Source organism: Heptranchias perlo, unplaced genomic scaffold (genome assembly GCF_035084215.1).
Source record: "Heptranchias perlo isolate sHepPer1 unplaced genomic scaffold, sHepPer1.hap1 HAP1_SCAFFOLD_1067, whole genome shotgun sequence".
Classification (NCBI taxonomy): Eukaryota; Metazoa; Chordata; class Chondrichthyes; order Hexanchiformes; family Hexanchidae; genus Heptranchias; species Heptranchias perlo.
The window spans coordinates 1-16,098 of NW_027138287.1; the positions used below are offsets into that span (position 1 = coordinate 1).

Below are 16,098 nucleotides of genomic sequence, written 5' to 3' on the forward strand. Positions count from 1 at the left end.
TGTAACATTTGCAATTCTCCAGTCCTCTGGCACCACCCCCCATATCTAAGGATGTTTGGAAGATTATGGCCAGTACCTCTGCAATTTCCACCCTTACTTCCCTCAGCAACCTAGGATGCATCCCATCCGGACCGGGTGACTTATCTACTTTAAGTACACCTAGCCTTTCAAGTACCTCTTCTTTATCAATTTTTAGTCCATCCAGTAACTCAACTATATCTTCCTTTACTGAGACTCTGGCAGCATCTTCTTCCTTGGTAAAGGCAGATGCAAAGTTCTCATTTAATACCTCAGCCATGCCCTCTGCCTCCATGAGTAGATCTCCTTTACGGTCCTAATCGGCCCCTCCGCTCCTCTTACTACCCGTTTACTGTTTATATGCTTATAGAAGACTTTTGGATTCCCTTTTATGTTGGCCGCCAGTCTATTCTCATACTCTCTCTTTGCCCCTCATTTCTTTTTCGCTTTTGCTCTGAACTTTCTATATTCTGCCTGGTTCTCACTTGTGTTATCAACCTGACATCTGTCACACACCCCTTTTTTCTGTTTCATCTTACTCACTATCTCTTTTGTCATCCAGGGAGCTCTGGCTTTAGTTGCCCCACCTTTCTGCCTCGTGGGAATGTACCTAGATGTACCCAATCCAGCTCCTCTTTATAGGCCGTCCACTGTTGAATTACAGTTTTGCTGCCAATCTTTGATTCCAATTTACCCGGGCCAGATCTGTTCTCATCCCATTGAATTGGCCCTCCTCCAATTGAGTGGTTCAGGGTAGCTGCTCAGTCTGACGAAAGGTGGAAAGTGGAGTTCCAAGTGATTGGTGATGGGACCACTGTTGTTCACAATTTACATTAACGATTTGGATTTGGGAATCAGAAGTATAATTTCAAAATTTGCAGACGATACCAAATTGAGGGATGTGGTTAATACAAAGGAAGAATGTGTCAAAACGCAAGAGGACATTAATAAACTTGCAGAATGGGCATGTAATTGGCAAATGATAAGTGTGAGGTGGTACATTTGATAGGAAGAATAAGGAGGCCACATACTGCTTGGATAATAGTCTAAAACGGGAGAGAAGGTGCAAAGGGATCGAGGGGTACAGATACACATCACTAAAAGTAGCGACGCAGATTAATAAGACCATAAAAAAGGCAAATCGAGCACTGGGTCATTTCTGGAGGGATAGAATTGAAAAGCAGGGAAGTTATGTTAAACTTGTACAGAACCTTGGTTAGACCACACTTGGAGTACTGTGCACAGTTCTGGTGTCCATATTCTCAAAATGATGGAGACATTGGAGAAGGTGCAAAAAAGATTCACAAGCATGATACCAGAATGGTGAGGATATACTTATCAGGAAAGGCTGAACAGGCTGGGGCTCTTTTCTCTAGAAAAGAGAAGGCTGAGGGGTCACCTGATAGAGGTCTTCAAGATAATGCATGGGTTTGATGGGGTAGATGTAGAGGAAATGTTTCCAATTGTGGGGAAGTCCAAAACTAGAGATCATAAATATGAAATAGCGGCTAATAAATCCAATAGGGGATTCGGGAGAAACTTCTTTACCCAGAGAGTGGTGAGAATGTGGAACTCACTCCCCACAAGGAGTAGTTGAGGCGAATAATATAGATACATTTAAGGGGAAGCCAGGGATACACATAAGGGAGAAAGGAATAGAAGGATATGCTGATAGGGTGAGATGAAGTAGGGAGGGAGGAGGCTCGTGTGGAGCATAAACACCGGCATAGACCAGTCGGGCCGAATGGCCCGTTTCTGTGCTGTAAATTCTATGTAATGTAAATTAAAAATAAAACCTACCTGAAGATAAAACAAGATGGTAGACGGACACTGAAAATGTGCATAGACGGGCACAGAGCCACCCAGTGGCCAACTGTGTAATTACAGTGTGACCAGTTTACATAGGAAAAACCCATTATAAATGTAGAGACAGGAATTTAAAATGGGGAAAAGCTGAAACAGAAAGTGTGACGAACAATGTGAGAGTGTGAAGTCCCGTTGAGCAGAAAGGAAGAGGTGCGCACAGACGCAGCGTTAGTAATAAGATATAGATTGATAGATATGGGACACACAGCCCTGGGCAGCTCCCAGCTCCCGTCACGCGATGAGAGACACACACTTGCTGGTGAAGCCACGGTGCTGACTGCTGGTGAACACTCGGTTCACGATGGGCTCCCGGATACTGAAGAAGATCTTCGGCTCCTCAGGGCGGAATATCAGCGACTCGTTGTAGTGATCAGTGACTGGAGGGAGGAAAGGATGGGTTAAGCTGACCATTCAATCTACATCAGATCAAAGCATCAGATACAGGCACTGGGCAAAGCAGAGGCAATGTCATGGAGATAGTGGGTGTTATCAGAAAGAGAAGGGAGTAGGGGCCGAGGGAGGTGGGGGCCGAGGGAGCGATAGATGTGAGTGAGGGTGGCCTGAGGGGGAGGTGGGGTGAGCAGGGAGATGGTCAATTGGTGAATGGAGCCCTGAAAAGGGACAAGATCGTTGGACCTTCACCTATTGAAACATATAAAATTCTGACACGGCTAGACAGACTGGATGCAGGGAGGACATTTCCCCTGGCTGGGGGGGTCCAGAACGAGGGGTCCACAGTCTCAGGATACGGGGTAGGACATTTAGGACTGAGATGAGGAGAAATTTCTTCACTCAGAGGGTGGTGAACCTGTGGAATTCTCTACCACAGAAAGCAGTGGAGGCCAAGTCACTGAATATATTTAAGGAGCGAGATAGATTTCTAGACACAAAAGGCATGAAGGGGTATGGGGAGAGAGCGGGAATATGGTATTGAGATAGAGGATCAGCCATGATCATATCGAACGGCAGAGCAGGCTCGAAGGGCCGAATGGCCTACTCCTGCTCCTATTTTCTATGTTTCTACGACACATATTCTTCTGTCAGAGATCCCGGGGGACCGGACGGCTGGGACCCCGGGGACCGGACGGCTGGGACCCCGGGGACCGGACGGCTGGGACCCCCGGGGACCGGACGGCTGGGACCCCGGGGACCGGACGGGCTGGGACCCCGGGGACCCGGACGGCTGGGACCCCGGGGACCGGGACGGCTGGGACCCCGGGGACCGGACGGCTGGGACCCCGGGGACCGGACGGCTGGGACCCCGGGACCGGACGGCTGGGACCCCGGGGACCGGACGGCTGGGACCCCGGGGACCGGACGGCTGGGACCCCGGGGACCGGACGGCTGGGACCCCGGGGACCGGACGGCTGGGACCCCGGGGACCGGACGGCTGGGACCCCGGGGACCGGACGGCCGGTTTGCTTAAGCTGACTCTGGCCTGCTGGTACGTGCCAAGCAGCAGTTTCCCACTCGCTCTCACCTCGTTCCACAAACTCGCGATCGATGGGCAGATCCACACAGCTCCTTTGTTTAGCTAAAGGACAGAGACAGAGGGTCAGTCTCAGGCACTCCCTGATTGAAGGGCCCTTGGTAAGGCTAGGCCCTGCACAACAAAACCCTTCCCTTCCCCTCCCAAACCCAGGCCTCAGAGAGAGGGCCATGGCTCACAGCAAGCCCGTAACCAGACAGCCTGCACAATGTGACGAGCACCAAGGCACCCTACACAACTCACATCCCACTCATTTCTCCCTGGTATGGCCCCCTTATTTGACCCTGTAAAGTCCAAGGGGACACAGACCTGAAAGATGCACAACTGGTTTAGCCATTCATCACCAGATCTGCCTGGACCACATCAAGCACTATCGGGTCCTGCTCTCCTCTGCCAAACTGCTCACTATTCCAGGATCATCCTGGAATACAAAGATAACCTCTCGGCTTCTCTTCACTACAAACCGCCTTCTTAAACCCCTCTCCCCTGACCCCTCCACCCCCCACCTCCAACAATAAGTGCGAGGAGCTCATGGACTTCTTTGTCACTAAGATTGAGACCATCTGTTCAGCTGCCTCTGCTGCTTCCCTCTTCCCCCTAGCCCACCAAGCATAACTTCCCGTACGGCTCCCCCCTGCCCTAGCACTGAACTCACATCTTTCTCTAGTTTCTCATCCTATCTCCCATCATGCCCTCTCCGAGCTCATCTTGACCATGAGACCCATCTCCTGCTCTCTCGACCCTGTTCCCACGAAACTGCTGACCACCCAACTTCCCTTCCTGTTGTCACCTCCCAAATCCGTGCCCATCTTTCCCACAACTCCGTGTTTGAATCCCTCCAATCAGGTTTCCGTCCCTGCCACAATACTGAAACGACCCTTATCAACGTCACAAATGACCTCCTATGTGACTGAGACCGTGGTAAACTATCCCTCCTCATCCTTCTCCACCTGTCTGCAACCTTTGACACAATGACCACACCATCCTCCGGTGTCCAGCTGGGTGGGACTGCGCTCGCCTGTTCCATTCTTATCCATCCAGTCGTAGCCAGAGAATCACCTGCAATGGCTCCTCTTCCCACTCCCTCACCGTTACCTCTGGAATCCCCCCAGGATCTATCCTTGGCCCCCTCCTATTCCTCATCTACATGCTGCCCCTCGGCGACATCATCCGAAAACACAATGTCAGGTTCCACATGTACACTGACAACACCCAGCTCTCCCTCACCACCACCTCCCTCGACCCCTCCACTCTCTCTCATTGGTCACACTGCTCGACTGACATCCAGTACTGGATGAGCAGAAATTTACTCCAATTAAATATTGGGAAGACTGAAGCCATTGTCTTCAGTCCCCGCCACAAACTCCGTTCCCTCGTCACCGACTCCATCCCTCTCCCCGGCCACTGTCTGAGGCTGAACCAGACTGTTCACAACCTCGGCCTCCTGTTTGACCCTGAGATGAGCTTCTGACCCCATATTCTCTCCATCACCAAGACCGCCTCCTTCCCCCTCCGTAACATCGCCCGTCTCCGCCCCGTCTCAGCTCATCTGCTGCTGAAACCCTCATCAATGCCTTTATTACCTCCAGACTCCACTATTCCAATGCCCCCCTGCCCGGCCTCCCATCCTCCACCCTCCATAAACTTGAGCTCATCCAAAACTCTGCCCCGTATCCTAACTCACACCAAGTCCCGTTCACCCATCACCCCCTGTGCTCACTGACCCACATTGGCTCACGGTCCGGGAACGCCTCAATTTTAAAATTCTCATCCATGTTTTCAAATCCCTCCATGGCCCTCGCCCCTCCCTATCTCTGTAACCTCCTCCAGCCCCACAACCCTCTCCCCGGACCCGAATGATCTCTCAGACCAGCTCGTGATTCACACCCAGTCACTCACCAATCGACAGGAGATCTTCCACTTCCTGACTGGCCAACTTGTTAATATTATAGGACCTGAAAGGAAAGAAAAAGAGTCACAGACAATAGCTCAGCCTCCCGTCCCCCTCCCCCGCCCAGACACCGCCCCTCCCCCGCCAGACACGGGCCCCCTCCCCCGCCCAGACACGGGCCCCTCCCCCGCCCAGACACGGGCCCCTCCCCCGCCCAGACACGGGCCCCTCCCCCGCCCAGACACGGGCCCCTCCCCCGCCCAGACACGGGCCCCTCCCCCGCCCAGACACGGGCCCCTCCCCCGCCCAGACACGGGCCCCTCCCCCGCCCAGACACGGGCCCCTCCCCCGCCCAGACACGGGCCCCTCCCCCGCCCAGACACGGGCCCCTCCCCCGCCCAGACACGGGCCCCTCCCTCGCCCAGACACGGGCCCCTCACCCTCTGGACAACGCCCCGGCCCCTCCCTCCCCCGCCCCGACACCGGCCCCTCCCACCCCCGCCCCTCTCTCCCCCGCGCAGACACCGGCCCCTCCCCCTCGCAGACACCGGCCCCTCCCCCTCGCAGACACCGGCCCCTCCCCTCGCAGACACCGGCCCCTCCCCCTCGCAGACACCGGCCCCTCCCCCTCGCAGACACCGGCCCCTCCCCCTCGCAGACACCGGCCCCCTCCCCCTCGCAGACACCGGCCCCTCCCCCTCGCAGACACCGGCCCCTCCCCCTCGCAGACACCGGCCCCTCCCCCTCGCAGACACCGGCCCCTCCCCCTTGCAGACACCGGCCCCTCCCCCTCGCAGACACCGGCCCCACCTCCCCGCGCAGATACCCGCCCCTCCCTCCCCTCTATAAGGGTGGCATATGGCAATCTATATATGGGCAATATCCTGTATAAACCCAACAGCCGTCTATATTTATTATTTCAATCACTCACAGTGACCCCCCCGCCCAGTGCCTCCCTCCCCGTCACCGCTCTCCATGCCCTCACCTTCCCCCCCCCCCCGACCCCTGCCCCCATGTCCCCCTCTCTGTGACCCCTCCCCCCCGACTTCTCTTACCAGGCCCTGGAGCCGGTTCCAGTACACACGTTGAGCCCAGAGTTCTTGTGCTTCTCCCAGGGTCCGTCATCAATAGAGATCTCATAGTATGAGGCCCTATGGAGCGAGAATTTAAGACTTGGTTTGTGGGAATGAAACCCGAGCCTGCACAAAACAGAACATATCCCAGGTCAGGCGCAAGATCTCAGGCCTACCAATCTAACACAGCAGACCCACTCCCACAGAATGGAAAGGGAAGCCTTGGGGGTGAGGAAGGGACAGAGAAACATTCCCAGCGTCAAACCAGCTCACACATCATTAGGAGTGGACAGACTGAGGGACAGTGCGTCCTCTCTGGGAATCACTCCCAATCTCCGTCCCTCTCCCCCCACCCCTCTCTCTCTCTGTGCTGTTGTGTTTCCAGCTCATTCTTGTAGATATTCCAGGTGTACCCCTGTGTCTGTGCCAGCCCAGCAGCCTAAGCTGTACAGACCTGTGGTATCGCTGCCTGCTTCGGCACATATACAGGACCCAGCACCCTGCAAATAGCCTGTCACTGATAGGAGTGGCTCTAACCACACCCAGATGGGTACGGTATAAAGGGGTACGGTAGCATAGTGGTTATGTTACTGGGCTAGTATCCAGAGGCCCGGACTAAAATCCAGAGTCATGAGTTCAAATCCCGCCACGGCAGCTGGCGAATTTAAATTCAATTAAATAAAATCTGGAATTAAAATACTAGTATCAGTAATGGTGGCCATGAAACTACCGGATTGTCGTAAAAACCCATCTGGTTCACTAATGTCCTTTAGGGAAGGAAACCTGCCGTCCTTACCCGGTCTGGCCTATATGTGACTCCAGACCCACAGCAATGTGGTTGATTCTGAAATGGCCCAGCAAGACACTCAGTTGTTCAAGAAGGCGGCTCACCACCACCTTCTCAAGGGCAATTAGGGATGGGCAATAAATGCCGGCCTCGCCAGCGATACCCACATCCCATAAACAAATAAAAAGACTGGCACCCGGGTAACAGCGACTGCAGGCTGAGATTTCACTCACACCTCTCGGGATGTGGACGATGGTGACGGGGTGGTAATTACTGCCACCCCTAGTTTCTCTCAGCAGCAATGGGGAGTGTTTTGCTCGGACACTCCAGAGAGCGTTGGGAGTTAACCACGTAATGTGGGACTGGAGTCATGTTAGGCCCAGACTGGGGAGGGAGCAAGACTGGAGTCACATTCAGCGCCAGACGGAGCCGACACTCCTCACGGAGGGAGGATTACTCACCGAGAGGACAGTGACTCTCCCCACAAACACCTCATTCAGCGCACGCACCAGGCAGCAGCTGTGGATCAGAGTTCACCAGACTCCACGAAGCTATAAGGGGAGAGAGACTGACTCAACACGTAACATATGGTACGGGGGGGAAAGAGACAGAGACGGGGGGGGCGAGGGAGAGGGCGAGGGAGAGGGGGGGGGGGGGGGGGGGCGAGGGAGAGGACGGGGGGGGGGGGGAGGAGGCGAGGGAGAGACGGGGGGGGGGGGAGGGGCGAGGGAGAGACGGGGGGGGGGGGAGGAGGCGAGGGAGAGACGGGGGGGGGGGGGGGGGGGAGGAGGCGAGGGAGAGACGGGGGGGGGGGGGGGGAGAGACCGGGGGGGGGGAGGGAGAGACGGGGGGGCGAGGGAGAGACGGGAAGAGAAAGTGAGGGAGAGAGAGCTCGCGTGCGCAAGAGGGATTAGAACATAAGAAATAGGAGCAGGAGTAGGCCATTCGGCCCCTCGAGCCTGCTCCGCCATTCTATCAGATCATGGCTGATCTTCAACTCAACTCCACTTTCCTGCCCGATCCCCATATCCCTTGATTCCCCGAGAGTCCAAAAATCTATCGATCTCAGCCATGAATATATTCAATGACTGAGCATCCACAGCCCTCTGGGTAGAGAATTCCAAAGATTCACCAAGCTCAGTGAAGAAATTCCTCCTCATCTCAGTCCTGACCCCTTATCCTGAGACTGTGCCTCCTAGTTCTAGACTCTCCAGCCAGGGGAAACAGCCTCTCAGCATCTACCCTGTCAAGCCATGATCTGATTGAATGGCGGATTAGGCTTGAGGGGCCGTACGGCCTACTCCTGCTCCTATTTCTTTTGGTCATTCTCAACATTTCCTGCTAAATCCGAACCCCACTCCCAAGATTCCCTGCTCAATCCAAAACAATTCCCAACATTCCTTGCTCAATCTGAACCACACTGCCAACATTCCTTGCTGAATCCAAACCCATTCCCAACAGATATTCTGCTTTAGATACTGTTGGGGGAGATGGCTTATCAGGGGAAAGCAGCAAGAGCCAAGTTCGGGGCACCACGGGTGCACAGGAGGGGAGGAAGAAGAGTGGCAGGGCTATAGTGATAGGGGATTCAATTGTAAGGGAACAGATAGGCATTTCTGCGGCTGCAAATGTGACTCAGGATGGTATGTTGCCTCCCTGGTGCGAGGGTCAAGGATGTCACGGAGCGGCTGCAGGACATTCTGGAGAGGGAGGGTGAACAGCCAGTAGTCGTGGTCCATATTGGTACCAACGACATAGGTTAAAAAAGGGATGAGGTCCTGCAAGGTGAATTCAAGGAGTTAGGAGATAAATTAAAAAGCAGGACTTCAAAGGTAGTGATCTCAGGATTACTACCGGTTGCCACGTGCTAGTGAGTATAGGAACAGGAGAATAGACAGGATGAATGCGTGGCTGCAGGGATGGTGTAGGAGGGAGGATTTAGATTCCTGGGACATTGGGACCGGTTCTGGGGAAGGTGGGACCTGTACAAGCGGGACGGGTTACACCCGAGCAGGACTGGGACCAATGTCCTCGCGGGGGTGTTTGCTAGTGCTGTTGGGGAAGGTTTAAACTAGAGTGGCAGGGGGATGGGAACCTGAGCGGGGAGTCAGAAGGGAATAAAGTTGAGAGCAGCAAGAGAGGGAAGACCCAGGGGAAATCTACAATACAAATAGTACAAACAGTTGTTCAAGAACAAGTGAAAGGGAAAAGCGTAGAGCAGCGGAAAGTGTACTTGAGGCACGACAGATAAAATAAAAACTAGAAGGCGTAAGGCGATTAACCCAGCATCAAAGCTGTGGCAGGGGGTGGGAACCTGAGCAGGGAGACAGAGGAAAGCGTGTCAGGAAGGGACAGAAGGTATGGAGTAAAAGGTAAAGTGTTAAAAAAGGGAAAAGCAGGAACTAAGTGTCACAAAACATATTTGAAAGTTCTTTATCTGAATGCACGTAGCATTCGTAACAAAATAGACGAGTAACGGCACAAATAACTACGTATGGGTATGATCTTGTGGCCATTACAGAAACATGGCTGCAGGGTGACAACGACTGGGAATTAAATATGCCAGGGTATTTAACAATCAGGAAGGACAGGCAGGAAGGAAGGGGAGGTGGGGTGGCTATGTTAATAAAGGAAGGAATCACTGTAATACAGAGAAATGATATTGGGACAAAGGATCAGGACAATGAAACAGTTTGGGTAGAGATGAGGAATAATAAGGGGCAAAAAACACTAGTGGGCGTAGTATATAGGCCTCCTAATAGTTGCAACTCTGCTGGAAGAAGTATTAATCAGGAAATAGTCAGGGCATGTAATAAGGGAACAGCTATAATTATGGGGGATTTTAACTATCATATTAACTGGACAAATCAAATTGGGCAGGGCAGCCTTGAGGAAGAGTTTATTGAGTGTATTAGGGATGGATTTCTTGAGCAGTATGTAACTGATCCTACAAGGGGGCAAGAAACCTTGGACCTGGTCCTGTGTAATGAGCCAGGATTAATTAATAATGTCCTAGTTAAGGATCCCCTTGGAATGAGTGACCATAACATGGTTACATTCCATATCCAATTAGAGGGTGAGAAGGTTGGTTCTCAAACAAGCGTACTGAGCTTGAATAAAGGAGACTATGATGGTATGAGAGCGGAATTGATTAAAGTGGACTGGGAAAATAGATTAAAGGGTAAGACGGTACATGAGCAGTGGTGTTCATTCAAGGAGTTATTTTACAACTTTCAAAAAAAAATATTCCACTGAGGAAAAAAGGGGGTAAAAGAAATGACAGCCATCCGTGGCTAAGTAAAGAAATTAAGGATAGTATCCGACTAAAAACAAGGACATATAAGGTAGCCAAACTTAGTGGGAGGATAGAAGATTGGGAAGTCTTCAAAAGACAGCAAAAAGTAACGAAAGGATTGATTAAGAAAGGGAAGATAGATTATGAAAATAAATTAGCAAAAAATATAAAAACAGATAGCAAGAGTTCCTACAGTTATATAAAAAGAAAAAGGGTGGCTAAGGCAAACGTAGGTCCCTTAGAGGATGAGACCGAGAAATTAATGGTGGGAAACATGGAGATGGCAAAAATGCTGAACAAATATTTTGTTTCAGTCTTTACGGTAGAGGACACTAAGAATATCCCAACACTGGACAAACAGGGGGCTCTAGGGGGGGGAGGAGCTAAATACAATTAAAATCACTAAGGAATTGGTACTCAGTAAATTAATGGGACTCAAGGCGGATAAATCCCCTGGACCTGATGGCTTACATCCTCGGGTCTTGAGGGAAGTGGCAGTAGGGATTGTGGATGCTTTGGTAATAATTTTCCAACATTCCCTGGACTCGGCAAAGGTCCCGGCAGATTGGAAAACTGCTAATGTAACACCCTTATTTAAACAGGGTAGTAGGCAGAAGGCTGGAAATTATAGACCAGTTAGCCTAACATCTGTGGTGGGTAAAATTTTGGAGTCTATTATTAAGGAGACAGTAGCGGAACATTTGGATAAACATAATTTAACAGGACAAAGTCAGCATGGCTTTATGAAGGGGAAGTCATGTCTGACAAATTTGCTTGAGTTCTTTGAGGACATAACGTACAGGGTGGATAAAGGGGAACCAGTGGACGTAGTGTATTTAGACTTCCAGAAGGCATTCGACAAGGTGCCACATAAAAGATTATTGCTCAAGATAAAGAATCACTGGATTGGGGGTAATATTCTGGCATGGGTGGAGGATTGGTTATCTAACAGGAAGCAGAGAGTTGGGATAAATGGTTCATTCTCGGACTGGCAACCAGTAGCCAGTGGTGTTCCGCAGGGGTCGGTGCTGGGTCCCCAACTCTTTACAATCTATATTAACGATTTGGAGGAGGGGACCGAGTGTAACATATCAAAGTTTGCAGATGATATAAAGGTGGGAGGGAAAGTGGAGAGTGAGGAGGACATAAAAAACCTACAAGGGGATATGGACAGGCTGGGTGAGTGGGCGGAGATTTGGCAGATGCAATACAATATTGGAAAATGTGAGGTTATGCACTTTGGCAGGAAAAATCAGAGAGCAAGTTATTATCTTAATGGCGAGAAACTGGAAAGTACTGCAGTACAAAGGGATCTGGGGGTCCTGGTGCAAGAAAATCAAAAAGTTGGTATGCAGGTGCAGCAGGTGATTAAGAAGGCCAACGGAATGTTGGCTTTTATTGCTTGGGGGATAGAATATAAAAACAGGGAGGTATTGCTGCAGTTATATAAGGTATTGGTGAGACCGCACCTGGAATACTGCATACAGTTTTGGTGTCCATACTTAAGAAGACATACTTGCTCTCGAGGCAGTACAAAGAAGGTTCACTCGGTTAATCCCGGGGATGAGGGGGCGGACATGTGAGGAGAGGTTGAGTAGATTGGGACTCTACTCATTGGAGTTCAGAAGAATGAGAGGCGATCTTATTGAAACATATAAGATTGTGAAGGGGCTTGATCGGGTGGATGCGGTAAGGATGTTCCCAAGGATGGGTGAAACTAGAACTAGGGGGCATAATCTTAGAATAAGGGGCTGCTCTTTCAAAACTGAGATGAGGAGAAACTTCTTCACTCGGAGGGTAGTAGGTCTGTGGAATTTGCTGCCCCAGGAAGCTGTGGAAGCTACATCATTAAATAAATTTAGAACAGAAATAGACAGTTTCCTAGAAGTAAAGGGAATTAGGGGTTACGGGGAGCGGGCAGGAAATTGGACATCAATTTAGATTTGAGGTTAGGATCAGATCAGCCATGATCTTATTGAATGGCGGAGCAGGCTCGAGGGGCCGATTGGCCTCCTCCTGCTCCTATTTCTTCTGTTCTATGTTCTTATTCCCTGCCTAATCCGAACCCCATTCCCACCATTTTTGATCCTACGCTGGGAAACACCTGACCCTCTGACCAATCACATGTTCCACCCTCTATTTTATGGCCTTTCTTTACCAGCTGGCCAATAACACTGGTAGCAGGTACCCAGCGTGGCCAATAGAGATGGCCGCAGAGCCGCCCGCTGCAAGGCCCAGGGGACTGTGCCAAAGTGCCTCCGCCCTCCCTGGTCTCAGGCCAGCAGCACTCCCTGGTCTCATCGCTCAGTGCCTCCTCGCCCACCCACAGCCCTCAAGCTCCCTCGAACCGGCATTGGACGCAGTGTGGTGTGCTGCAATGTGCTGCTCTAGGCTCAGCTGCTGTTCACGGAGATCCACAGGGGTCGGGTTCATTCCCGTTCCTTCCAGAGAGATCCTGATTCTCTGCCGCCACTGCCACCTGCAGCAAGAAATGATTTGTGATTTGAATTGGTGCCGGAAAGTGGATAGGCTCAGCACAGGACAATAGCGGAGGGCCCGTCCGGGGTGGGTGGGGTTGGGGGAGGGCCCAGGGACAGGCCCACAGAGATTGAAGGGACATCGAGATGAGATGAGTCAGATAGTATTCTAAGGGATCCCACACAAGCTACCTGGGCAGCAGCGTGAGGCCCGGTCCACGTTGAATGAACTGAGCTGAGATGGGCAGCACAGGGAACGCTGTAACTGTCCCAGGAAAGCTTGTCCAGTGGGTGGAGAGCCTCCAGGCCAGTCCTGAGCACTGTTCCGCGATCGCTGGACATTGGGTGTGGACACTGGCAGGTTTAGCTGTGTGTGACCACCTCCAACAGTCATCAACACGCGAGCTCAGGAGGGGTGGCCCACTGAGCAAGGTATTAGAGAGGGAGGGCGTGTAAAATCCAGCCCCATAAAGGAAGCAGCACCTCAGGCCACAAGGGGAGGAACCTCGAGAGCAATAGAAAAATAAACTCATAATAGTGGGAACAGGAATTGTGTGTCAGCTCTCACCTGAATTCTCCTCGATGGAGCTTCTGTAGAGCTTCTGAGAAACAGTGGGTGTATCGCACCGGAAGGCACAAGTGTCCCTGAGACCTGCAAATACAGGCAAGACTAGGGGGGTCAGGATACCATAACAGACCCAGCCTGTGGCTGGGGATTAGTCCTCCCTACACAGCAATACATGGAAACAGGCCATTCGGCCCCACCACTCCCTGTCTGTGTTTACCCTCCCTGTCCCCATATCCCTTCAACCTCTGTTCCTTCACCCACCCCTCCAATCTGACCCTGAATGTTGCCGCAGTTTCTGTCTCAATCACTAACCCCAGAAGTGAATCCCACGGCCTCCTAACTCTCTGTGAAGAAGTTTCTCCTGCCCTCTGTTCGAAATTATAGAATGATACAGCACAGAAGGAGGCCATTCGGCCCATCATGCCTGTGCCGGCTCTTTGAAAGAGCTATCCAATTAGTCCCACTCCCCTGCTCTTTCCCCAAAGCTCTGTAAATTTTTCCTTCAAGTATTTATCCAATTCCCTTTTGAAAGTTATTATTGAATCTGCTCCCACCGCCCTTTCAGGCAGCGCATTCCAGATCAGAACAACTCGCTGCGTAAAAAATGTTTCCTCATGTCACCGTAAACCTGTCCCCTCTGGTTACCGACCCTCTGCCACTGGAAACAGTTTCTTCTTATTCACTCTGTCAAAACCATTCATGATTTTGAACACCTCTATCAAATCTCCCCTTAACCTCCTCTGTTCTAAGGAGAACAATCCCAGCTTCTCCAGTCTATCCATATAACTGAAGTCCCTCATCCCTGGTATCATCCTGGTAATCTCCTCTGCACCCTCTCCAAGGCCTTGACATCCTTCCTAAAGTGTGGTGTCCAGAATTGTAGACAGTACTTCAGCTAAGGTCGAACCAGTGATTTGTAAAGGTTTAGCATGACTTGCTTGTTTTTGTATTCAGTCCCCCTGTTTACAAAGCCAAGTATCCCATATGCTTTCTTAACCACCTTATCATTTGCCCAGCTACCTTCAAAGATTTATGAATAGGCACCGCCAGGTCCCTCTGCTCTTGCACCCACTCATTTAGATTATCCTGCCTCTCCATGTTGTTCCTCCCAAAGTGCATCACTTTACATTTATCCGCATTAAACTATCTGCCCCGTGTCTGCCCATTCACCAGTCTGTCTGTGTCTTCCTGAAGTCTGTTACTATCCTCCTCACTATTTGTATCATCCGCAGACTTAGAAATTGTACTCCCTATACCCGAGTCCAGGTCAATTATATATAACAAGAAAAGCAATGGTCCTAATCCTGACCCCTGGGGGACCCACTGCAAACTCCTCTCCAGTCAGAAACACATCCCTTCACCACTACATAATCCACATGTTTCCAAGTTCCTCATCAGCATTTTCTGTTTCCACTGCAAAGGTTTCGTTTGCGACGAAGGTACCCTCGGGGGGAATAAAGGTTCGGACTGTGATCATTCACCCAGCTGCCCCGCTCCGCCCCCCTCCCCCCAGTACCCGCTCCCCTTCCCCCAGTACCCGCTCCGCTCCCCTCCCCCTACCCTCAGTACCACCTCCGTTGCCCCTCCACACGGGGGGGGGGGGGGGAGAGTCGGGCGAGGGGGGGGGGAGGAGTCGGGCGAGGGGGGGGGCGAGGGGGTCGGGCGGGGGGGTCGGGCGGGGGGTCGGGCGGGGGGTCGGGGGGGGGGTCGGGGGGGGGGTCGGGGGGGGGGTCGGGGGGGGGGTCGGGGGGGGGGTCGGGGGGGGGGTCGGGGGGGGGGGTCGGGGGGGGGGTCGGGGGGGGGGGTCGGGGGGTCGGGTCGGGCGAGGGGGGGGGGTCGGGCGAGGGGGGGGGGTCGGGCGAGGGGGGGGGGTCGGGCGAGGGGGGGGGGTCGGGCGAGGGGGGGGGGGTCGGGCGAGGGGGGGGGGTCGGGCGAGGGGGGGGGGGTCGGGCGAGGGGGGGGGGTCGGGCGAGGGGGGGGGGTCGGGCGAGGGGGGGGGGTCGGGCGAGGGGGGGGGGGGTCGGGCGAGGGGGGGGGGGTCGGGCGAGGGGGGGGGTCGGGCGAGGGGGGGGGGTCGGGCGAGGGGGGGGGGTCGGGCGAGGGGGGGGGTCGGGCGAGGGGGGGGGGTCGGGCGAGGGGGGGGGGGTCGGGCGAGGGGGGGGGGGTCGGGCGAGGGGGGGGGGGGTCGGGCGAGGGGGGGGGGGGTCGGGCGAGAGGTGTTGCCCCTCCACATGCTCGATGCATCCAGATCCCAGGGAGACAGTCCCACACCGGGCGGTGTCGTTCCTCCCGCTCTCAGACGCCCCGGACCCCACGCCCGCGGTCCCAATCCCGGTGCCCCCCAGTCACGCTCTGCCATTACCTCTCGGGGTCGGTGTTCACTCCGATCACGGGTTTGATCCGGCTGAAAACTTTACTGGCTGAGAGCAGCATCGTTCCGTCACCTGCACACAATCAGACAGAATGGGATCACGCCTTCCGAGCAACACACCCCCCCCCACCCCGTAACACAGACCGACCCCCCCCCACCCCGTAACACAGACCGACCCCCCCTCCCAATTCCTGGTTTTCCCCTGCCCCTAATAACTCTTCCCTTCATTTAATGGGATTGAGCTGATTTATGTGTCTGTCCCA

The 16,098-nt window shown here is 53.3% G+C and overlaps 1 protein-coding gene across 1 annotated transcript in view; it reads right to left on the reverse strand.

Moving 5' to 3' along the window:
- Window positions 1-1,905: 1,905 nt before the first annotated feature.
- LOC137307592 (NAD kinase 2, mitochondrial-like) overlaps window positions 1,906-16,098 on the reverse strand; it is a 35,626-nt gene continuing 21,433 nt past the window's right edge. Inside the window, 10 exon segments of the mRNA XM_067976881.1 lie at window positions 1,906-2,261; window positions 3,365-3,418; window positions 5,273-5,328; window positions 6,320-6,463; window positions 7,586-7,605; window positions 7,607-7,633; window positions 7,635-7,675; window positions 12,768-12,898; window positions 13,465-13,548; window positions 15,827-15,908. Of these exon segments, the coding sequence (XP_067832982.1) occupies window positions 2,116-2,261; window positions 3,365-3,418; window positions 5,273-5,328; window positions 6,320-6,463; window positions 7,586-7,605; window positions 7,607-7,633; window positions 7,635-7,675; window positions 12,768-12,898; window positions 13,465-13,548; window positions 15,827-15,908 (785 nt within the window). The 3' untranslated portion in view covers window positions 1,906-2,115.